General features: G+C 37.4%; 1 protein-coding gene across 1 annotated transcript in view; it reads right to left on the reverse strand.

The window, feature by feature from the left end:
- Positions 1–22,226, reverse strand: part of FBXO36 (F-box protein 36) — an 83,487-nt gene that overhangs the window by 21,412 nt on the left and 39,849 nt on the right. The window contains exon 2 of the mRNA XM_074298484.1: positions 5,249–5,357. Coding sequence (XP_074154585.1) covers positions 5,249–5,357 — 109 coding nt within the window. The remainder of the gene's footprint in view (positions 1–5,248; positions 5,358–22,226) is intronic.

Here is a 22,226-nt window from a genome sequence, read left to right on the forward strand (position 1 = left end):
ATCTGAATTTTTGTAACTTATTCTTAGTGTTGCTATTTCATTAGAAATTTATCACATTTCCTGCAAGGTTTTGTTCAGAAGGCATAATACAGTCTTAAATAAAATTTTAATTTTGTGTCCACATTTCTTTCCTGTATAGGGTCAAGGCCAGGATCAAAACCAAATCAGGACAACAGCAATAGATACAATAAAAAACAATCACTGACATTCACTTTCTCACTTTTAGACTTGCCAAGTATTTGACATACATTATTTCAGGCAATCCTTGCAATGATCTTGTAAGGAGACTACCATAACTAATATGATTTTGGGGGTAACAAAACTGAGATTCAAGGTAGGCAAGCTAATTTGTGTGATCTGACCAGGTAGCCTCAGAGGGAAGGCTCTCCTGCCTCCCATCTGAACACTCTTTTTCCCTCTTCTGAGTCAGCGGAAGTTAAATTCCTTGTGTCTCAGTTTCCTTATCTGTAAGATGAGGAACAAGATGAGTTCTAATTTCCCTGTAGAATAAATAAAAATCTATTCTCTACCAAACTGGAGATATTCATATGGAATTTAACATTTGTCCCACTGTCTAAGAGCTCCCCCTAATGTACCAGAAATGGTAACAAAGGGGTTATTTGGCTTGTTCATGATCACACATAGAATAAGTAAGCATCAGAGGCTACAGGATGACTAACTGGGACAATATGGTACAGGTATTTCCATAGGTACTTTATAGGGATATTAGGATATGAGAAGGGAATGCTTATTCTAAATTATAAACTTAAAAACCATGAATAAACATATTCAAATTTACAAAGAAGAGTTTTTTTAAATATTATATTTAGAGCTATACATTTAAATTGTTTACACTGATTTTAACAAAGTAATAAACCACTTTTTTGTTTTGAAATTTTTAGGATTATATTTTTAAACTTGTTGCCCTTATTACTGCTATTTTTATTATTGTCATTATTACTATTATTACTGCCTTTTTGGGCCAGATGTGATTTAATTGGTGTAGGAATTTCCTGTTGAAAAAACTTCTTCTCCAAGGTACAGGGTAACCTCTGAAATTTATCTGTTAGCATAGTGCTTGATGAATTTTTATTGATTAAATGGTTGACTTAAATCCTTAAGAGAGTTGCCTCTGACAATGAGAAATGACTTACCCAAGATCACCCGACCCAGAAAAGGATGGACTAGCTGGGGGACTGTAGATGTAGAATGTTGCACATGTTATCACACAATTGACTCTTGAATTGGTTTGGATAAATTTATGTTTTAATCTTTGTTAGGAGGAAAGGTATCTATTTGAAAATGAATGTGATGGGGGGGACGACAAAGTAAAGCCCTCAAAGTGCTGATTTTCCATTAGCTTCCTGTCTTCCCTGGGAAGAAATGAGCCTTGCAGGATATTTGCAATCGTTATAACACAAAAACAAAAGGCATTCCAAAAAACCAGCCTGATGGTAATAACTAACATTTATATAGAGCTTCCTATGTGCTGGGTACGGTGCTAAGCACTTTACAATCATTATTCCCTTTGATCCTCCTCAAAATCCCAATTATCCCCATTTTACCGAGGATACAATTTAGGCCAGGGTGGAACAGATTGGGTCTGAGGTTGATGTTGAACTCAGGTCTTCCTGATTCCAGACTTGACTGTATGACTACAATAATGAAAATGAGAACATTCAAAAAGGCAAATGAGCTCAGTTCAGTTGACATGAGCAATCCCTGTCGTGATAGGCTAACAATAAAACATATCTCCCTCTAAGGACAGAGGTGTAGGGTGTAGAATGTGGTTTATGGATAAATGGCCAAATGGAGTCACACTATTTTGCTTGAATCTTTTTCTTTCTCATGGGGTTCCAATGATGGTGCTCAGTAGAAATGATTGTAAATGAATAAAACAATTTTAAAAAAATAAATATTTGGCAAAAGTTTTCTTTATCAATCTGGATTTTCTTTTTCCTGTTTTATTCTGGATGCACTGCCTTTTTATCTTTAAAAAAAGCCCTTTGTTTTTATATAAAGAAAGTTATCACACTTATTTATTTGTTGAATAACTAAAAATTTTCTACTTCTTTCATAATCATGAAAATGTACATTTTTGTGTTATAGTTTTACATCCTAAAATATTTAGAATTGATCAATTTGGAATGTATTATAGTATTTGGTGATATAAGATATAGATTTAATGTCTTTATTTAGCATGATACTATTTTCTTCCTGAAAAGTTTTATTGAATAATGAATTCCTTTCCCAGTAGTTTGTGATCTTAGATTTATAAAACTTTAGTGTATTGGATGAACTTGATTCTAGTTCTTGATTTTGTGATCTATCCTGATTCAGTTAAAAATTTTTGCATAAAATAGCAGATCATTTTGATAGTACCTGCTTTATAGTATATAATATGAGATTAGTTGATACATATTCTATTGTCCAGGAAATTTTTGTCAATTTGTTCTTCCATATGCATTTTATTTTTAAAATGTAGTTCTATGAAGTATATTTATAGCTTAGGGTGTTTAGGGCTTGAGCTCTAGAGCTAAAGGGGATGTTAGTTGTCCTTTTAACTATATTGATTCAACCTAGACATGTGCTTTGAATTTTCTAATTATTTAATTTCCCCCTTATTTCTATAAAAACTGTTTTGTAATTTTGTTTGTAAAGGTCACATGTGTTTGGTAGATGTCTGACCAACTATTTTATCTATTTTGTTGTTTTTATAAATGCTATTTCCCTTTCTACCATGTAAGAAACATGGAAATACTACTGATGGTTGGCAGGGGTTCCCAATAATTATGTTAAATTTATTCAGTAAATTTGCTAAAGCTAGTAGACCAATTTCTTTGTTGTGTTGGACATAACTTTTTTTTTTAACCTAACTAAATAACTATGACTTACAAATAGATACTTAATATATTCTTTACCTCTGTTTGTCCCCTAGATTTATTTTTCTTGCCTTGCTGCTTTGGCTATCAATGTAAAACAGCAATGGTGAGAGTAAGCAGCCTCGCTCTAATTAGGAAATCCTCAGTTCTTTTTTTCCATCACAAACCTGAAGGAACTTCTTGGAAAAAAAGCCAGGTTAGGCCACTTGGCAGTTGGAAAGTGTAAGGAAGACTGAGTCTAAGTCAAAAACAATGGTACTGAATATTCTATTGGAATGACCAACTATTCTTAAAACCACTTTTAAATTTTGGTGGTAGAGTATTATTCCTCAAATTCTATGGGGAATTAATAGAAAAATTAATTGAATCCATAATCATTTATTTACCTTCTATGTACCTAACATTCTACTAAATATTGCATTTAATGCATTTAATACAAGAGAAACCAAATTATCTGTAACCCTGAGCTCAGTCAGAAGTCAAAAAAACAAGTCTAGCTTCCCTCAAACTTTCACCAACTCCACTGCTCCCATAGGCATGGAGCATTGAGTAATCAATTTCCACCAATAAGAACTGTCTTTTGCAAATATGCTTTGAGCCAGGAATTCCATATCTTTTAATCTACAGAAACTTGCTTTGTGGCTACCTCTTCAGAATCATAGTGATTTCCAAATGTTTTGTTGTTGTTGTTTTTGTTTTTTGTTCAATGATGATTTTCTCCAACCACCAGATATATATCAAGATGTTTAAATAAACAAGTTATGCACAATGGTAGGAATTTAGATGATGTATTTAACCAAAGGTTTTCATATTAAAACTCTCCAATTACCGCCCTACATATACACCCCCAAAAAACCGAAACCCAAAACCCATTTCTAGTTTATAATATGAAATGACAGGAGGTTTCAGTCAAATGTTGATCACTTGCAGATGCCCATACAAGATGTCCTGGTTTAATGGGAATACATTCAAGTTAAGAAACCTATTTTAAATCAAGCATTAACGTTTAGGCTACACTTAACCTTAATTCTTTTATAATTATGAGACATTGAATATTTAGCTATGTTGCCCTGAAAAAGTAAATATATGTTGTTTTCTGTTCCTCAAATCAGCCAATATTCTATTCTTTTTAAAATACATCGCCATGTATACATAGGATGTTTGATAAGGTTTTCCTCCAAAATGGTGCTTCCTAGACATGGCTGAGCCACTCAGTGATATCTGAGACCACAGAAAACAGACATGGGGGAAGGCCAAATGCTCCGATCTTTTTGTTAGAAGAGAACAGTTTGTAAACTATAGGCCGGTGAAGATGTTGTGGACTCTTGAGGAAGGACCAAATTATTGAACACTTGGCTGGCAAATGTCCAGATGGAGAAGTGATTTTAGAGTCAACATGGCTGAATCAGAAGAGGAAATCTGACCCACCTCATTCCCTTTCTTGGCCAGGATTACTAAACTGCTGAATGATAAGAAATGGACATCATCTACCCGGACTTCAGCAAAGCTTTGGATCAAAGTATCTCATGCTATTGTGGAGAAGATGGAGGGAAATGAATTCAATTACAATGCAATCAAATGGATTCAAAACTAGCTGATGGCTGGGCTCAGAGAAGAGTTCGGTCAGAGTGCCAGGAGGTCTCCAATGGGGCCCTGGAGTCTGTGCTTGGCCCTGGGCTGTCTGGTGGTTTTTTATCAATGACTTGGATAAGGGCGTCAAATATGCAACTTGATACCAAGATGGGAGGGATTGTGTGAGATGACAGCATCAGGATCTCAAATGTTCTTGATATTGACTATAAGATAAAGTTCAATAGGGATAAATGTACCTGGATACCAAAAAAAAAAAAAAAAAAAAAAATCGATATCACAAGGGTAAAATAGGAAAAATATGTTTAGATAGAAATTGTTCTGAAAAAGATCCAGATTATTGTGGATTTCAGGTTCCAAATGGGTCAACAAAGTGATGTAATTAAGTATTCTTGGGCTAAGGTTTGGGGAGGTAATAATTCTGCTGTACTCTGCCCTTAGCAGACTTTATCTGGAGTGTTAATAGTGTTTCATTCTGGGCCCCACAGCTGAAGGACAATGATAAACCATGTAGTATACAGGGAAGGACAACCAGGATTCCGTGTCACATCAAAGTAAACTGAGGCAACTTGGAAATATTTAACTTGGAGATGCACTACCTGTCTTCTGTAACTGAGGGACTGCATTTGTTCCATTTGACCCTTGGCATCAGAACAGGAGAATTTCTAGAAGAAGCTCCCTAACAATTAGAGCTGACTCAAAGTACAGATCTCCTTGGAGATCTAACAGAGTCTGGAGGATCATCCCCCCCGGGGTGTACCATTCCTGTGCCTTACCATGAAGATTCACGTCATCCAAGAAGTCTTCATAGCCCTCTTTAGTTACTCCGGGTCTGTTCAAACGATAATCATTCCTCAGAGAGATCCTCCACCATCTAAGGCTGACCTGTGAAGAGAAAGGGGCTGACATTGGCCAAGAGTAATTGTCACCGCAAATGGATACAGGTTTCTAGCTGCCTAAACTATTATAGTCATAATACATTATTACTGAGGCATATGATATATGAAAAGAGGAGGAGATGAGATTTACATAGAGAACCTGGCTTTTCCACAAGCTGTTTGACCCTGGAAAAACACTGAGTTTCTCAACTCTACTAAGATCTATAGATACTTAGGAGTATCATGCAAGATTTCTTGATTGATGCAACACAATTCTGTGTTAATTCTAAGTTAATTCTGCTGGACAATTTTCTGATTATCTGTATTAAATGCTATGTAAATACGTGCTATGGATGGTTTTTAAAAAGTGACTGTTTCCATTATGGAGAGAACAAGCTAAAGAAGGGCAGGAAGAGCAGAACTTTGGATGCTCCCGTTTGTGGATGGCATCATGACCCCCCGATATGTATAAAATGATAGGGATGGACTAGACTAGAGCTTCTTAAACTTTTTCAAATTGTGACTTCTTTTTGCCTGAGAAGTTTTTACGTGACCCTAGTTATATAGGTATATAAAATAAGTATACAAATCAAACATTTACTCATGATAAATCAAAGAAATTTATTTTAAAACAATTCTTTGGTATACATATACTTTTAGCATTTATTAAAGGTGAAAGCAAATTTCCATACTAATGAGACAGATGTGCTTATTTATTTTTACATAAAGAATTAAATCTTGATGTTTGTGGCAGCCCTCTTTGTGGTGGCCTGAAACTGGAAACTACGTGGATGCCCATCAATTGGAGATTGGCTGAATAAATTGTGGTATATGGATAATATGGAATATTATTGTTCTGTGAGAAATGACCAACAGGATGATTTCAGAAAGGCCTGGAGAGACTTACATGAACTGATGCTGAGTGAAATGAGCAGAACCAGGAGATCATTATATACTACATGATGATCAATTCTGATGGACGAGGCCATCTTCAACAATGAGATGAACCAAATCAGTTCCATTAGAGCAGTAATGAACTGAATCAGCTACATGCAGCGAAAGAATTCTGGGAAATGATTATGAACCACTACATAGATTTCCCAATCCCTCTAATTTTGTCTGCCTGCATTTTTTATTTCCTTCACAAGCTAATTGTGCACTATTTCAAAGTCCGATTCTTTTTGTACAGCAAGGCAACTGTTTGGACAAGTATGCATGTATTGTGTTTGATTTATACTCTAACATATTTGGCATGTATTGGTCAGCCTGCCATCTGGGAGGGGAGGGAGGGGAAAAATTGGAACAAGGGGTTTGGCAGTTGTCAATGTTGTAAAGTTACTCGTGCATATATCTGGTAAATAAAAACTATTAAAATATTAAAAAAAAAAAAAAGAATTAAATCTTGGCAAAAAAGTGATACCTTTTTACTGTTGCCAAATTTATCATAACTCCCCATTCAATGACACAAGCCTATGTGGGGATGTTTGCCACTGTCCAGTTTAAGAAGCTTTGGACTAGACAATCTCCCAGTTTACTTTCAGTTTTAATATTCTATATTTTCCAACTCTTCTTAATTCTAATGCCTTCCCTCTTTTAATCATTTTATCTTTATTCTGTCTATAGTTTATATATATTTGTTTGCTTAATGATAGATTGTAAGCTCCTTGCAGACAGGGGCAGTCTTTTGCCTCATGTGTCTGGCACATAGTAGGTGCTCAAAAAATGCTTATCCGTTGACAATTCTTTGACGTTAAGTATGTATTCAAATATATATATATATATATTCAAATACACACACACACACACACACACACACACACACACACACACACACACATATTGTACACATCTGTATTTTGCTTCAAGAGATCTGTGAAACTGCCTAAATCTTGCCAGGCAAGCAGAACAGCCAAAAGCAAAACCAGCTTAGAATTTAAACAGTAAAAATGTTGTGGAAAACAATGGCAAAAGATTATATTCAATGTAAGCTCATAAAATGGAAATGCTTGGTGAGAGATCCTTGTAAACACAAACATCCCCTTGAGATGCAGGGATTGCTTTTTGTTTCCTTTTGTAGTTCCTGGCACTTAGTAGGTGCTTAATAAGTATTTATTGATTAACTAATCCCATTTATGGGTGAAATTGGAAAAACAAACAAAACAAAGACAGAAGATATCTGCAAAGAAAGTGACACACATTCAAGTCAGCTGAGTCTGTAGTGGACACAGGCAGAGAGACACAAATTCCATTTTGGTTTCAGATAAGGCCCAGCTTTGTGGTCCTGGGCAAGTCACTCACTGTCTCTCATTCTCAGTTTCCTCATTCGTAAAATGGGGAAATTAATAGCACCCACCAACTAGGGTGGACATAAGGATAAAATGAAATAGCATGGATAAAATGTTTTGTAAAACTTAAAGTCTTATATTACTACTACTACTACTAATAATAATAATAATAGTAGGGGCAGCTAGTAGTATAGTACATACAACACTGGCTCTGGAGTCAAGAGGAGCTAAGTTCAAATCCATCCTCAGACATTTGACACTTACTACCTGTGTGAATGGGCAAGCACTTAACCTCAGGGGCCTAGCCAAAAAAACAAAACAAAAAAATAAATCAGGAAAATAATAATGATACTAGTAATAAGATAAGAGAAATTTATTTTCCCAATGCAAATTGGCAATCGTTCTACAATTCATAATCTTAAAATATTGTATTGAGAAATCGAAAGACCTTTCACTCAGGACAAAAAAATCAGTTTGTTCCCAGGTCATACTCACTTGAAATGGGCCTTTCATTTAGGCTTTTTCACGATTGAGTCAAATGTATTTCTTTTTAAACAGTAAACAAAAGACAGAGGGCAGCATGACTCATGGACAAGAGCCTGTCTTAAAAGTTAGGATGACCTAGGTACAAAATGACCCTGGAAGAAGATTATTTCCCAAACATATGTCAGATTCATGCAAGATAACACGAAAGACATAATAGAACTTCCACTACCCTCTGAGTTTTAACATCAGAGACATAAATTCATCAAAGATGTTTGCCACTGTCCTGGAAAGGATCCAGCATTCCTTATAAATGGGGTAAGGTCCTATAGAATGCCACTGTATTAATTACATCAAGTCCCGGAATAGTACAGCATCTCCTAAATTAAATGCATAATCAATCCAAATAACTTGGCTTATCAACTCCATAGAAAAATCAAGAAGCTAAAAAATGTCTATTGTCAAGAGCATAATATGGATTTAGATGGACAATCTACCATACTCTTTATTCACTTATAGAGATAGATGAGATAAATGGACACTGCAGAAACAGAAGAAAGACCCAGAAGGCTGCCTTTGGAAAATTGCAGCGTTTTTACTGAATCAGTGGTTTTTTTATGTAATCAGTAAGTAACAAATAGAGAGGTCTAAATTCTCCTTGCCTTTCAATCAGTAATGTGATGGAAGCAATGTTAAAGAAAATCACTCATTTCCTTCAATCCTTGTATTATCTTTAAAATTGCCCATCCACTTTTTCCAGTTTTATTTTCTTAAGTCTCATTCCTATTTCTTCTACCCTGTGTGGTACAGGGGATTTTCAGGGGCTAAGGGGAGAAATGTCATCAGTAATGACAGTAATCAGGATATCCCTGGACATGTTATACATCCACCTAAGAGATCTTAGAAATGACATCTCCTTTTTCTAGCCCGTGGTTGCTCATCTGCTAAGTGTGAAGGTGGGAATGGATGGTCACTAAGGTCCTTCCAGGTTCCTCATTTTAGGCAGAAATTAAGTCTGAACCAGAAAAATTAAAATGACTGATCCAAAATTACATGGCTGTTAAGTGGGAGAGACAAAGTATGAACTCAAGCCTATCTCCAATACTGTTGTGCCCTCTCTGGTTCTGGCTTTGGACAATTAACTTGAATTAAATATCATACTTTCTAGATTATCTTAATTACATTACAAATGCAACTGTCTGATTCTGCCTTTAACCTCCGGCTCTCACTGATTGCCCAATACCAGATCTCAAACCAAACCTGCATTTTCATGGCTCAGAGTGAGTGTAAATAGCCATTGCTTCTGTTTGGGCCAGAAACCCTGAGGGGGTCCCTCCGCCCAAAAAAAACAACAACCTGATTCTCTTGAAAGGCAAACTAGGTCAAGTTTTGCTTCAATTCTTACCTAATCTTGAACCACTGGACTCTCAAACAAAGGGAGACTTGGGAAAGACCTTGGCTTAAAACCCAGGCATAAGTTTTTTTCCCTGCCCTTGGGCTTGTCTCTGGCCATCCTGATCTTGGGCTTGTCTCTGGCCATCCTGACCTGTCTTGCCTGGACTCCTGAGGTTCTAGAGGAGGAAGGGGGACTGGAGACTTTGCAGGGCTCTCAAAGCCAATCATTGTCCAATCCCTAGCCCTCTTCAAGACAGAGGAGAGATATATCTGCATATGCTATGGGCCAGAACTCTGAACTTGAAACAAAGGATTCTTACAAGGTACTAAGTCAGTGGAATTGATAGAGACAATAGTTATCTAATTTAGCATGGCTCAGTATGATTGATTTAATCCTACAAGGAAATGTTAGGGGCCTGAACTTGAAACAAGGTTCTAAGTAGAATTGAGGAGACAATGGGTTAAATCTAGTTTAGCATCGATTTAATCCTACAACAAATAATGGTTCCCTAGTGATATAATGATTAGTTTGTACTCAGTGTGGGACATATAAATTAAAAGCTCTCAGGACTGGAGACAAGTGCACTAGAAGTCTCAGAGGCTGAGACAGATTCATTCCATTGTCCACCTTTGTTGTGGCTGGAGGCTTGAGCACAAACCTTTGGATTAGGAGATTCAGAGGGCAGAGAAGGAGGCGGGAGCTCAAGCTTTCAGAACCAAGAAGAGAGACAGGCCTCTAAGAAAGCTAACCAGGCCCCAGGAAAGGAGACAAGACTTTGAAGGAGACAATAAAGGACTTGGATTTTAGCACCTGGCTGCATTTGTGGTGATTACTGAACTGAAAAGAAGGCTACCTCCAGAAACCCCAAGAAAACCTCAACAGAGAACATTACATTTTAGAGAGAACACTACATACATAGAGGATAACATAACAGAGCAGCTGATTGGGGGAGCAGCATGGCACCAGGATAAGGAAGAATCCAAAGTTGGAGTGGATGCCACTGTGGTCCCTTATTCAAACTGTGTGGGTTTGATGGGGCAGGGAGCTTCAGAGGTGGTGAGGGCTGAACAACGGGTACTCCAAATGTCCTTGCCCCTGCCCTTTCCCAGTCCATACCGTAATTGAATCAATCCTCCTCAATGTCAACAACTGCCTCCCCAAGCAAGCAAAAGAAAAATGAAACCTCTGAACTAAAGAAACCCTAAGTTTCCTATGTCTAAAATTCCTTCAGAGTGTCTGCACTACTCTAACCTTACCTTGCTCTCTAAGGTAGATTTCTCTGGCAGTGAAAGGGCTTTTTCAAGCAAAGTGGATGGTTTTCTCCAAGACAGAATATAATTGGAGAGGCTGGAGAAACTGGACCAGTATCTGTCATCTCCCTGGGCCTTAGCCATGTCCTTTTGAAGCAGCTCCAGAAGATGAGATCTCCATTCCTTTGTCCCAAATGAATTTGGGGTGCAAACAAACTACTTGAGAGGGGAAATGATGTAACAGAGCTTCTAAGGGAGTGAGCAATAATTTTAAGGTCCCCTGACCTTAGGGGGTTTCTATTCTAATTAATTTGTCAGTGATTCTAAAGCCTTGACTTTGGAATCTGTGACCATGAGGTTCCCCCATCCCTAATCTATTCTAACAATCTGTCAACAAACATTACTGTTGGTTGGTCAGATAACAAAATTCTCCAGACCCCTCCTTGGTTCTACCCCTAGGTCATAAAATTAGCATATCTATAAAATAAAGAACTAGATAAAAGTGTCTCCTAGCTTCTGTTTCTTGCTAAATTCTCTTGGAATTTAGACCACTTCAATTGTCATTACAATTACAATCAACTTTGCCCCTTAACTTGGACATGGATTTAAGCCTGAAAATTCTTTTTAACACCAGTCTGTGACTCCAGCCTTTTGGGATCCCTTCCCAACTTCAACACTTTCACCTGTCTGCCATTTTTGGACTTCAAGGAAAGGACCAGGAAGCAAAGTAAGAGTGGGTACCAAGGACAAATTTTGCCTGCTTAGGAGTGAAAAGTCAGAGTTTAAAGAGGAAAATGACTAGAAGTAATATAAATTGTTGTGCCATAGTTTGTTGTTTTTTTTTTTTTTACTGTTCTGCCTCAGTTTCCCTGAATTGTTCTACCTCAGTTCCTTGAATTGTTCTTTCTCAATCCTCCTGGTTGCAAACCCCACTTCCTGATCATTAGGACTGAGATAATTAGGGCTAGGAGCCCTGACCTAGCATTCCATAGGCAGTTAAGTTACTAAGAGATAGCTTACATATCTCTAAATTCCAGACTTTCTGTCTCTAGCTGACTATCCCTTTCGTTCCCAATTTATCAGAATTTATGGTCCTACCCCCAACTTGTCAGAACCAAATTGATGGTCCCTGCTTGGAAATTCCTGCTTTCACCAGTGTTCAGACTTCACCCCTTGCCTTTGTCTCCCCTGATCTTAGAGCCATATATTACTCATTGAATCTCACATTCGAGGCTGAATTCTTTGAAAGGAAAGTCCAATTCAGCCCTGGAGCCAGAATGAATTCTTTTCCTCTCAGAAATCCAAATAAAATATTAAAAAAAAAACTCTCTAATCTCTATCTTGCCTCTTTCTCCAGCATTACAAAATATGTATTAAGTGCCTGCTATATGCAGGATACAAAAAGAGACAAAAAGATAGTGCTGGTCCTGGAGGAGTTTACAATGCTGGTGGCCCAGTGGATCGAGCACAGGTCTTGGAGTTCAAAGCTGGCTTTGTGTGATCTTGGACAAGTCATGTAACCCAGTCTGCCTCAGTTTCCCCATCTGAGCCAGAGGAGGAAATGGCCAACCACTCCAGCATCTCTGCCAAGAAAACCCCAATGGGGTCATGACTGAGACCACCGGAGCAATAACCATAAACAACAATGCCATTCCTGATCTTAGGCAGAAGCCCTTAGCTGGCTGCCCCTAGAGTTGTCCCTCTCCTAAGGGTCACTCTTGGGGCTGAAGAGGAAAGGCTGGCTGACCAGCACTTCTCTGCCCACTTAAGCCAAGGAATGAAGGAACTGAGAGGATAAGAAGCAACTGCTGGACCCTCCACTGGAGGACCTGAAGGAAATTTAAAAGGTGAAAGGACAGGTGGGACAGGTTGATAGTATTGTGTTAAAGGTATACTTTGAAGAAAAAGAAACAACAAAAACATGAGAAAAATTAGAAGTTTCATATTCAAGCCTCTTTTTACTCTTTGTGTAGGGAAGTGTTTGTGGCTGTTTGTCAAGCATTAAAATTTTTAAAAAGGAAGAAAGAAAAAAATCTGGAGGGAAAACATTCTTGAAGCCTCCTGGGGCAGACTGGAAAATCAAGTTAATTACAGGTTCTAACGAAGTCTTTACATAGGTGTCTGGCTCCTGATGGATGGAATGTTTTCCTATGAGGAAAATTAGTTTCATGCTGTACCATTTGATAATTAATATTACTCTATAATCGATGTTTCCCCATTTTGTCAAACCCCATGTTTCAGAGTAGCTCACAAGGTGTGGTATAGTAAGGCAATCTCTCCAACAGCCCTGTTCCTCAGTGCACACCCTGCCTGGCGCCTTTAAATGGAAGCCTTGTCTTCATTTATCCCTCCTAAAAGATGATTCTCCCCATCTTTCTATCCCCTGGTTAAAATTAGGGATGATTTGTGCTCTCCAAAGAGACCACCAAATCAGGGGAAACATCACTAAATTGGTTCTGATTTTCTAGCCAAGGTGACTAGACACAATTGGATCCGGTACATACAACAATTACCGTTCTTTAATTGCCAGAAGCTCCGATGGGCCACACCTAAAGGCCGGCCCCTTTTCCAGCTGCAGACTGGAACAAGTCCCACCTGGGGATCACCCAGGAGGAGCTGAGGTAACTCCTTATCTACCAATCGGGATGGTCTCCCTTGTCCTGGGAAGACCCAAATGATGGACTGTCAGGTCAACCAGAAAGCCAAGGCTTAAAAGGCCCTCCCTTGAGGTTTCTGGCCATTGATCCTAACTAATAAATGGATCATGCTCCTGTCCCTGGCTTTTTGGCTTTGATGGCCAGAGAGACCCACGTTCACACAGTTCTATGTTACTGTTAATAAACTGTTATCTTACCCTGGAGAAAACTCTATCTGCCTGCCTTTCTGACAGCTTTGCTCTCCACACCAATTAACTGTTAATTTATGTAATAAGAAACTTCATCAATAATTCTAGGAGAATTTCCGCTGGGCTTTAGAGTGATACTTGACTCTGCATGGCATGGTGGCTCCTGGAGTGGAGAAAGAGCCGGATTCCACCTGTGACCAGTCCTGGAAGTCCCTTAACTTCTCAGGGGCCCAGACAGTCTCTAAGACTAGTGCCCTCATGGTTGTCTCACCTAGAGATTCTGAAGCCACTTAAATCTTAGCTAACATTTATATAGTGCTTATTGTGCTATAATATATAATGATGTATATAATATAATACATATATTAATTATTATCTCCTTTGTGCCTCCCAACAACCCTGGGAGGAAAGTGATATTATTATCCCCATTTTACAGATGAGATTAAATGACTCATCTAGGGTTGTAGTAAGTGTGAGAGGTGAAATTTGAACTCAGGTTTTCTGACTCTGGGCTCAGCACTCTATTACCCCACCTAGCTACCAGGTGGTAAAGAGGATGGGGAGATTGAGGTTCAGAAAGGCTCAATGAGCAAGTAAATCAGCCAGTTAAGGTGTCACTCTGGGATTCAAATTCAAGTATTTTGGCTCCAGATCCAGCACCTTTTCCCCATTACATAAAGATTATTTGCTTTCAAAGAGAATTTCTACAAAGTAGATGCCCTTGAACTGGGGATGGTGAACCACATTCTGATATGAAAATGTGACAACATATCACTGTGACAATAAGGATTGTGAAGAAGTTAGAGAGGCAAGTAAGACTTACATTCTGATGGAGAGTGAAATAAATAGAAACAAGAAAATAATACACAATGATCTCAATAGTATCAATGAAAGAAAGAGAAAATTGCACCTTGTAATTAGCTGGATCCAGAAAAGAATTCCCTTATTTGCAGGAGGAAGACTATGTACAGGGAATGTTGCATGTGCTGATCACAGAATCTGTGTGAGCTGGATGGGTTTTTTTCATCTTTTTACAAGGGATTACTCCCTGGTTGGTGGTGGAAGGAGGTATATATTTTTTAAAACACAGGAAATCCATAAAAATAATTTTTAAAAAGAAAAGAAACTGCTGATTTTTCTCTTGATCTTCCCCTTTGCACAAAATGATTAAACTTTTGTCCCCAAAATGGTATTTAGAATAAACTGTTTTGAGGTTGTGGATACGTTATCTCTGGTGTGTTGACATTAATCTAATTCTAGTCAAATATAATTAGAAAGATATCTCAACCCTGATAAGTAAGTTCTTAATCGTATTCTTTAAAGATGGTATTCTTCTCTTTCTCTGTTCATACTTAATAAACAGAATTTTCCTAATCATCAATCACCCAGAGATGATACAATAAGGAAGCAATTGACTCTACCCATTAAACTGGACTCTACATTCAGCTTATAAGCATGGCTTCTATAAGGAGCATCAATGTTCTGTGACCGACTATCCACAAACCACCTCCCCCTAAGCATTCTAAGACCACCCCAACATATTTCTAGGAAATGGTTTCTATTATTTAATTTCTGGTTACCCATTGTTCATTCACTCTTTTGTTTTCTGCATATTCTCATCCTATCACATCACGTTTCTGCATGATTTGTGAAACATATGTAATTAAGATATTTCCCATAGTGTGCAGATTTAAGACTAGGTTGGAAATCTGATCCTCTTAAGTGAATGTTATTATTTCAGAATGTAGGGCTGCAAGATTTAATGCATGGGGCCCACTGAAATTTCTATTTAATATAATTTTGAGGAGACTTCTGGGAAAATGATGGAGTAAGTTGGTGAACTCCAAGCTCTCCATATTTTCTCCACAAACAGAACAAATTTGCTCCTCACAGTGAACACAGACTGGTGAAAAACCAAGAAGACTTGGGGCAGAACAGGAGACCTCCTGGCACAACCCAAGAAGACTCTAACACAGACCCCAAGCCAGGAACTAACCTGGGTGAAGTGCAAATACCTCCAGGCCAGTCGCACAGAAAAAGTCAGCAAGGTGGCTCCAAGGACCACAGAAACTTTCACCTCTGGGACAGGTGTGGGGCCCTGGGAGGGAAGGACCCAACATACTGGGAGGGTAGCACAGCAGCCTTCACAGGAGCAGGGAGCTCTGGGTTTGGGGTTCCACATCAGAGGGGAGAGCTGAAGGCAAGCTGGAAGCACAACCCCTCCACCCCATAATTACATTAATTTAAAAAATGAATGAGCAAAAAGAACTTCACCAAAGAAACTGACTATGGGAATAGGGAAGTCAGGGCTCATCTTCAGAGGATGATGCTGAAATATAAAGAGCTTGTTTTGCCCAAAAAGTGTTAAATGGCTCCTACCCTCTCTACCGAGGGAGACTTTATAGAAAAACTCAAAAAAGAAATAAAAAATTAAGTGAGAGAGATTGAGGTAAAAAACAAATAAAAACCATTCAAGAAAAGTAAAATTATGAAAAAAAAAGTTAATCAACTAGGAGATATAAAGTCTTAAAGAAGAAAGTAATTATTTGAAAATTAGAATTGGGTAAGGGAAGCTGGTGAAGCTCTAAAAAACTAAGAAATAAAATAAAACAATGTGAAACATCTTCTAAGAAAAACAACAGATCTGGAGAACAGATCAACAAGAGAAAAGATAAGAATAATTGGACTACCTAAAAGCTGTGACAGAAAAAGAACTTAGACACAGCATTGTAAGAAATAAGCCAAGGAAATTATCCTGGCATGCTAGAACAGGAATGAAAAATAGAAATAGAAAAAATCCACCAATCACCACCTCAGCAAGATCCTTTGTGGAAAACACATAGGAATATTATTGCCAAATTTCAAAAACCTCAGTTCAAAGAGCAAATTTTGGAAGGAATAAGGGAAAAAAAATTCAAATATGCTAGAGCTACAATTATAATTGTACAGAATTTATCAGCAGCCACAATAAAAGAACACAAGTCTTGGAATCATATATACTGGCAATCAAAAGAACTAGGCCTGCAGCCAAAAATATCATATCCAACAAAATTATAATATTGAATGAAAAAAAAAAAAGAGAGACATTCAATGAACTTGCAGATTTTCAGGACTTTCAACTAAACCCAAACTTAATAGAAAATTTAACATATAAGAGTATCAAGTTAATTTCAAGGAATTTAACATGGACAAATTGTTTATGCTTTTTACATGGGAAATGGATACCATATGTTTAAGACTGACATCAGTAATTGGATAACTCAAAAGAAAGATTGGGGCAGAGGTGAATGTGATCTGACTCTAAAAAGCAAAACTGTCTAGGAAAAGGTAAAAATAGTAATGATGTTATACAAATGAGGTGCAGAGGAAGAAAAGACATAGAGGCATTAGAACACTGAGGGGTCCTAGTTCTAAAAACCTACTCACATCAGGAATGGATTAAACAGGGAATAATACATACACAAACACACAGACACACACACACAAATATATATATATATATATATATATATATATATATATATATATATATATATATATATATATATATATATATATATATATATATATATATATATATGCCATGAAGAGTATAGCACCCTTCAAAAATCTATTTAAAAAAAATAAGGCAGAAGGGATGGAGGGAGGAAAAGGATGAGTTGGGGTATAGAGGGATGTGTAGATTTATGGCAGTGGGACAATGTGTGTAGGTTAATGAAAATGGGGTAAAGAAGGAAGGAAAGGGTAAGAGGAGAAAATAAGGAAGGGATCCATAGGAGGTTTTAGCGAGGTAAGTTAAGGAGAAGAATTAAAAGAGAAGAGTTAGGAGGGATAAGAAATGAGATATACAAAAACAGTACAGCAAGGATCAGGAGTAGAATTTGTTTTAAAAAAAAAAAGTAGGACTAGTAATCATTGATCTTTGACAGTCAATCAAGAGAGAAATCTACATTACATGTTAGTCATATTATTGTTTTAGATGCATCTTTACATACGGGTAAATGCATATGTCTATATATGTGGCTAACTATATATCTATATATGGGTATATATGGTGTGTATGTATGTGTATGTGTGTGTGTATATATATATATATATATATGTATATATATATATATATATATATTTGTAAGTCTGTGGGTAGGGATGAATGTGTGTATGTGTATACATATATATGTATGTATAGGCATATATATGTATGAGTACATGTGTATATAGATATATGTGCATATATAAATAAACATGTGTATGAATATATGTGTATGTGTATATATAATATATATATATTATGCATCTATCTATATATCTGTGCTTAACTATAGCCTTCTTAGAAGATGGGGAAGGTAAGGGGATGAAAGGGGGGAAAAAAAGTATAAAATCAAAAGTGCACAGCAGAAAACAAAAGAATAATCTACAAGAAAGCAAATAAAAGATGGGACACTTATATAAATATAATTTTTATGATTATATATGTTTACTTGAAATGGAAATTTATTATTAAATTTTTTGAATCTTCCTTTATGTTCTGCTGGGCACATGACAATGCTTTGTTTTCTTATTTTCCTTTTCTGTCTTTTTTCTATTCTGTTTTTTTCTTATTTTGTATTTATTTTTTTAAAAAGATATTCCAATTTCCATCTATATCACTCTAATTTTTCAAGTATGCTCAAGATATATTTTAAACTTAATAAAAATCAGTCTTCTATCAAAAAATAATCTTTATTTTTAAAGTCTGTAGCAAATATTCACATTCATTGGTATTCTAAATCAATATTTAAATCAGAAATGACTTAGGTACATGTTCATGTGAATAAATAAATATTTGGACTTTGCCAGGATTTGAAAGCCATCCAACCTAGTATTTCTTCTAATATGACTATCAAGAAAATTTCACTTTTTTAACCAAGACAATAGTGCTATTAAGTGGGTTGAAACAAATAATCATAAAACAAGCATTTATTAATCACTCACTATAGGCCAAACACTAAGCACTTGATAACATAAAGAAAAAGTGCAAAAGGGTCCTGCCCTCAAGGAGCTTATCTTCCAAAGGGGAGACAACATGTATAGGTACATACAAGATATGTACAAAGTAGGGACAAAGTGGCCTTAGAAGGGAAGGCCTCATGAAGAATCTGGAAATGGAAGGAAGACAAGAATTCTAAACAGGTGGAGATGAAGAGGAATTGTCCAGACTGAGAGAATTGTGAATGAGGAACAGGAAGTTGACCAGTATGGCTGAACTATAGAGCATGTGGGAGTGTTCAATGTGAAAGAACAACAAAAAGAAGCAAATTGTGATATGTGAATGCAATGGAATATTGTTGTGATGTGAGAAATAATAAAGATGAAGAATTACAGAAATGGGAGGCCTTCTGAGAAATGATGGAGAGTGAAATAAGTAGAGGCAAGGAAACAATATACACAATGACCAAAATAATATAAATGGAAAAACTGATCACCACAAAACAATTGAAAGAAGGATATTAGATATTATAAAGAACCAAAGTTACCTTTCCCTTTTCTTTCCAGAGCTTGGAAGTCCATTGAACACTATATTTTCAGATTTTTTTTTTATAATTTTGATTTATTAATTTGGCTGTTTTTCCCCTCTATTTTTCTTTTTCTTTTTTCTTTGCTATATGAGATGGCTCTTTAGGAGTGGAGAGAAGGAGATAGGGCGGGTTTCTAGCAGAATTTTAAGCAAAAACAAGAGATAACAATAAAAATTTATTAAAAAAAAAAGAAAGAAAGAAAACTGAAAAGCCAAGATTCAATTGGATCCTAGAGACCATAAGGAGCTGTTAAGAGTTTATTGAACAAATGGATGACATGATTAAATCTGCACTTTAGGAAACCACATTAGCATCTGAGTGGAGGATGGATTGGAGACTCTAATTAGCTGGCTAATGCATTAATCCAGGCAAGAGATATCTAGTACAATGGACTTACACATGATGTTACATTAGAAATTGCAAAATTCAACAGTTAAATGGCTATGTAGCATGAGGGGAGGAGAGAATGACACCATGATTTCAAACACTGGGTGACTGGAAGGATAATGGCAGCATGATAAGAAAGATAGTTAAAAAAAAAAAAAGATCAATATTCTATCCAGAAAGACAAAAGCATTTTTTTTTTCTTTATTAACTTTCTCTTGAAATAGAAGTGCAGGACTTTGGTCCTTGAGGACAGGGACTGTTCTTTGTCTCTTTTTGTATCCCCAGCATATAGCACAATGTCTGGCACATAGCAGACACTTAATTAACAAGTAAATAAACAAATGAATGAAAAAGCAAACAAATGAACAAATGAATGAATGAATGAATAAAAGTTTATTGATTGACTGCCTTCATAATTATTCAGTTCAATTCAGCAAGCATTTATTCAGCACCTAATAAATAAATGCCAAGCCCAGACACTTGTAGCATAAAAGCTCATTTAGGGTCATTCAGTTAATCAAGGATCTAATTTGAGTAAGTAGACATTTAACATTCATGCAATTTATGGCTGGCTTTTTTAGTAGATGATTCATTCATTGTTTGGAAAAAATGGGTCCCAATTTGCAATCTGCTCAGTGATATTCATCGAGTGACTCCCGTCTCAAGCCCCCATGTCTACCTGCAGGCCTCTTTTTCTGCTGGTGACTTTACCTCCTACTGGACTGAGCCTGCCCTTTGGGAGCTCCCATCCTGAGTCCTGTCATCTTCCCCACATCAGAGTTACCTCCACATCTCAGAAGGTTCCTTTCCCTCCAGGCATCCAGCATTTCCGGCCCCCCCCCCCCTACATAATTCACTCTTTAATCCAGGCTCTCTAGTCAAAGTCTTCCATAGATAGGGCAGTCTCACACCCAGCGCCAGCCAAAACCGATGTCTTCCTCACAGACTTGGTGCTCTCCCGGTCTTCTGCCCTACAAAATGGTAACCGGCTGCCAACAGGGCGCCGCCTCTGGACTAATGGCCTCCCTTCCTGGGCAATGAATTGCAGAAGAAACATGAAGGCGCCCAAGCAGATAGCCCCCAGCCCCTAAAAGCCCCCTCGGGCCTTACACTTACTCTGAATCCAATCGACCTAAAGGTAAATGAAAGCCACTGTAAAGGCTCATTCTCAGGGAGCCCCCAGCCATCTACCTGTGTGATGAACCAATTATATAATACTCCATGAGTATATATACTGCATTATATTATATACTGTATGTTATTATATATATTATATATACATGGCATATGTTATAGTCAACAATATGATATATAGTATATTATATATAGCATGTATATTATATACTATATATTATTATACATATTATATATTATATACCATATATACTTTATACCATATATTATATATTATATTATATACTTCATTTTTATGAAGATCAGGGGGAGGTAGGCCCCAGGCAGGCACCATGGTGACCCTGGCCAATGGTATGGGCAGTGGTCATCATGGGACACCTCCTGAGTACCCCCCACTTATACTCCTCTCACCCCCAACAAAACCCCCAATGTCTGCTGAACAGAAGCATTTGGACCAGTGAAAAGTAGTTTATTGTAGTTATTGTCAGGAATAGCTAGCTTGGGACAGCTAAGGTGGCTCAGTGAATACAGCCCTGGTCCTGGAGTCAAGAGGCCCTGAGTTCAAATCCTCCCTGCTTTTTAGCTGGTGATTCTGGATAAGTCACTTAACCCCATTTGCCTCAGTTTCCTCATCTGTAAAATGAGCTAAGTCACCCCCATCTCTTTTCATGAGGTCATAAAGAGTAAGATGCGACTGAAAGATGACTAAGGAAGCAAAACACTGGATCCATAGTATCTCATTTGATTCTCACAACAACCCCATGAGGCAGATGCAATTATTTCCCCATTTTTAAAATTTGGAAATGGAAGCAGATTCCAGTGAAGTAAACATGGGACCCAGAATTTGAACTCAGGTCTGCCTGCTTCCATGTTTCCACCGTGTCATCCAGCTGCCAAAATTATGTCTCATTTGTATGTGGAACTTCACAGCTTAGAAAGTGTTTCCTTGACAGTACCACCAGATGTTAAGTTGTGCAAATGCGTTGCAGATGAGTGAGAGTCTCCAATTATAGTTATCCCCTCCACTTTGCAGGGGTGAGGGGCACAGCACCCCCGGGAGCTGGGAAGTCTGCATAAAAGTTTTGGCCCTCCCTCCCTTCCTTCCAGAGTCTGATTTTTTTTCTTTTTCTTTTATAGGGTATTTAAAATACCTTAATTTAAAATCTGGGTTGATCTTATACAATGTTATCCACATATTTCATGCATTTCTGAGTTTCTAAATGTCTTTTGTGTCTTCTGCTGGCTTTTGGGTCTAGGTCTGCAGATTCCTCACTCCCCTCCCCCAAATTCCCATCAAATTTCTTATGCTATATCTAAATGGTGATGGGGAAAGCCCCACTGTGGCCAGGGTGGCAGGGACCTTAGTATCTGCACTCAGGGATTTAGCTACTGATCCTCTGAACCCACCTGTCTTCTGTGTGTGAGAAACTTGACAGGAACCTTAGAGCTATCTCCTGGGCCCTCTCCCATCTATCCAGGAAAGAATGGAGAGAAGAATGGGGAGATGCACAGTGGTTGGGGAGGGAAGTCAGGACCTTGAT

The sequence above is a fragment of the Sminthopsis crassicaudata genome, chromosome 3, assembly GCF_048593235.1.
Source record: "Sminthopsis crassicaudata isolate SCR6 chromosome 3, ASM4859323v1, whole genome shotgun sequence".
Lineage (NCBI taxonomy): Eukaryota > Metazoa > Chordata > Mammalia > Dasyuromorphia > Dasyuridae > Sminthopsis > Sminthopsis crassicaudata.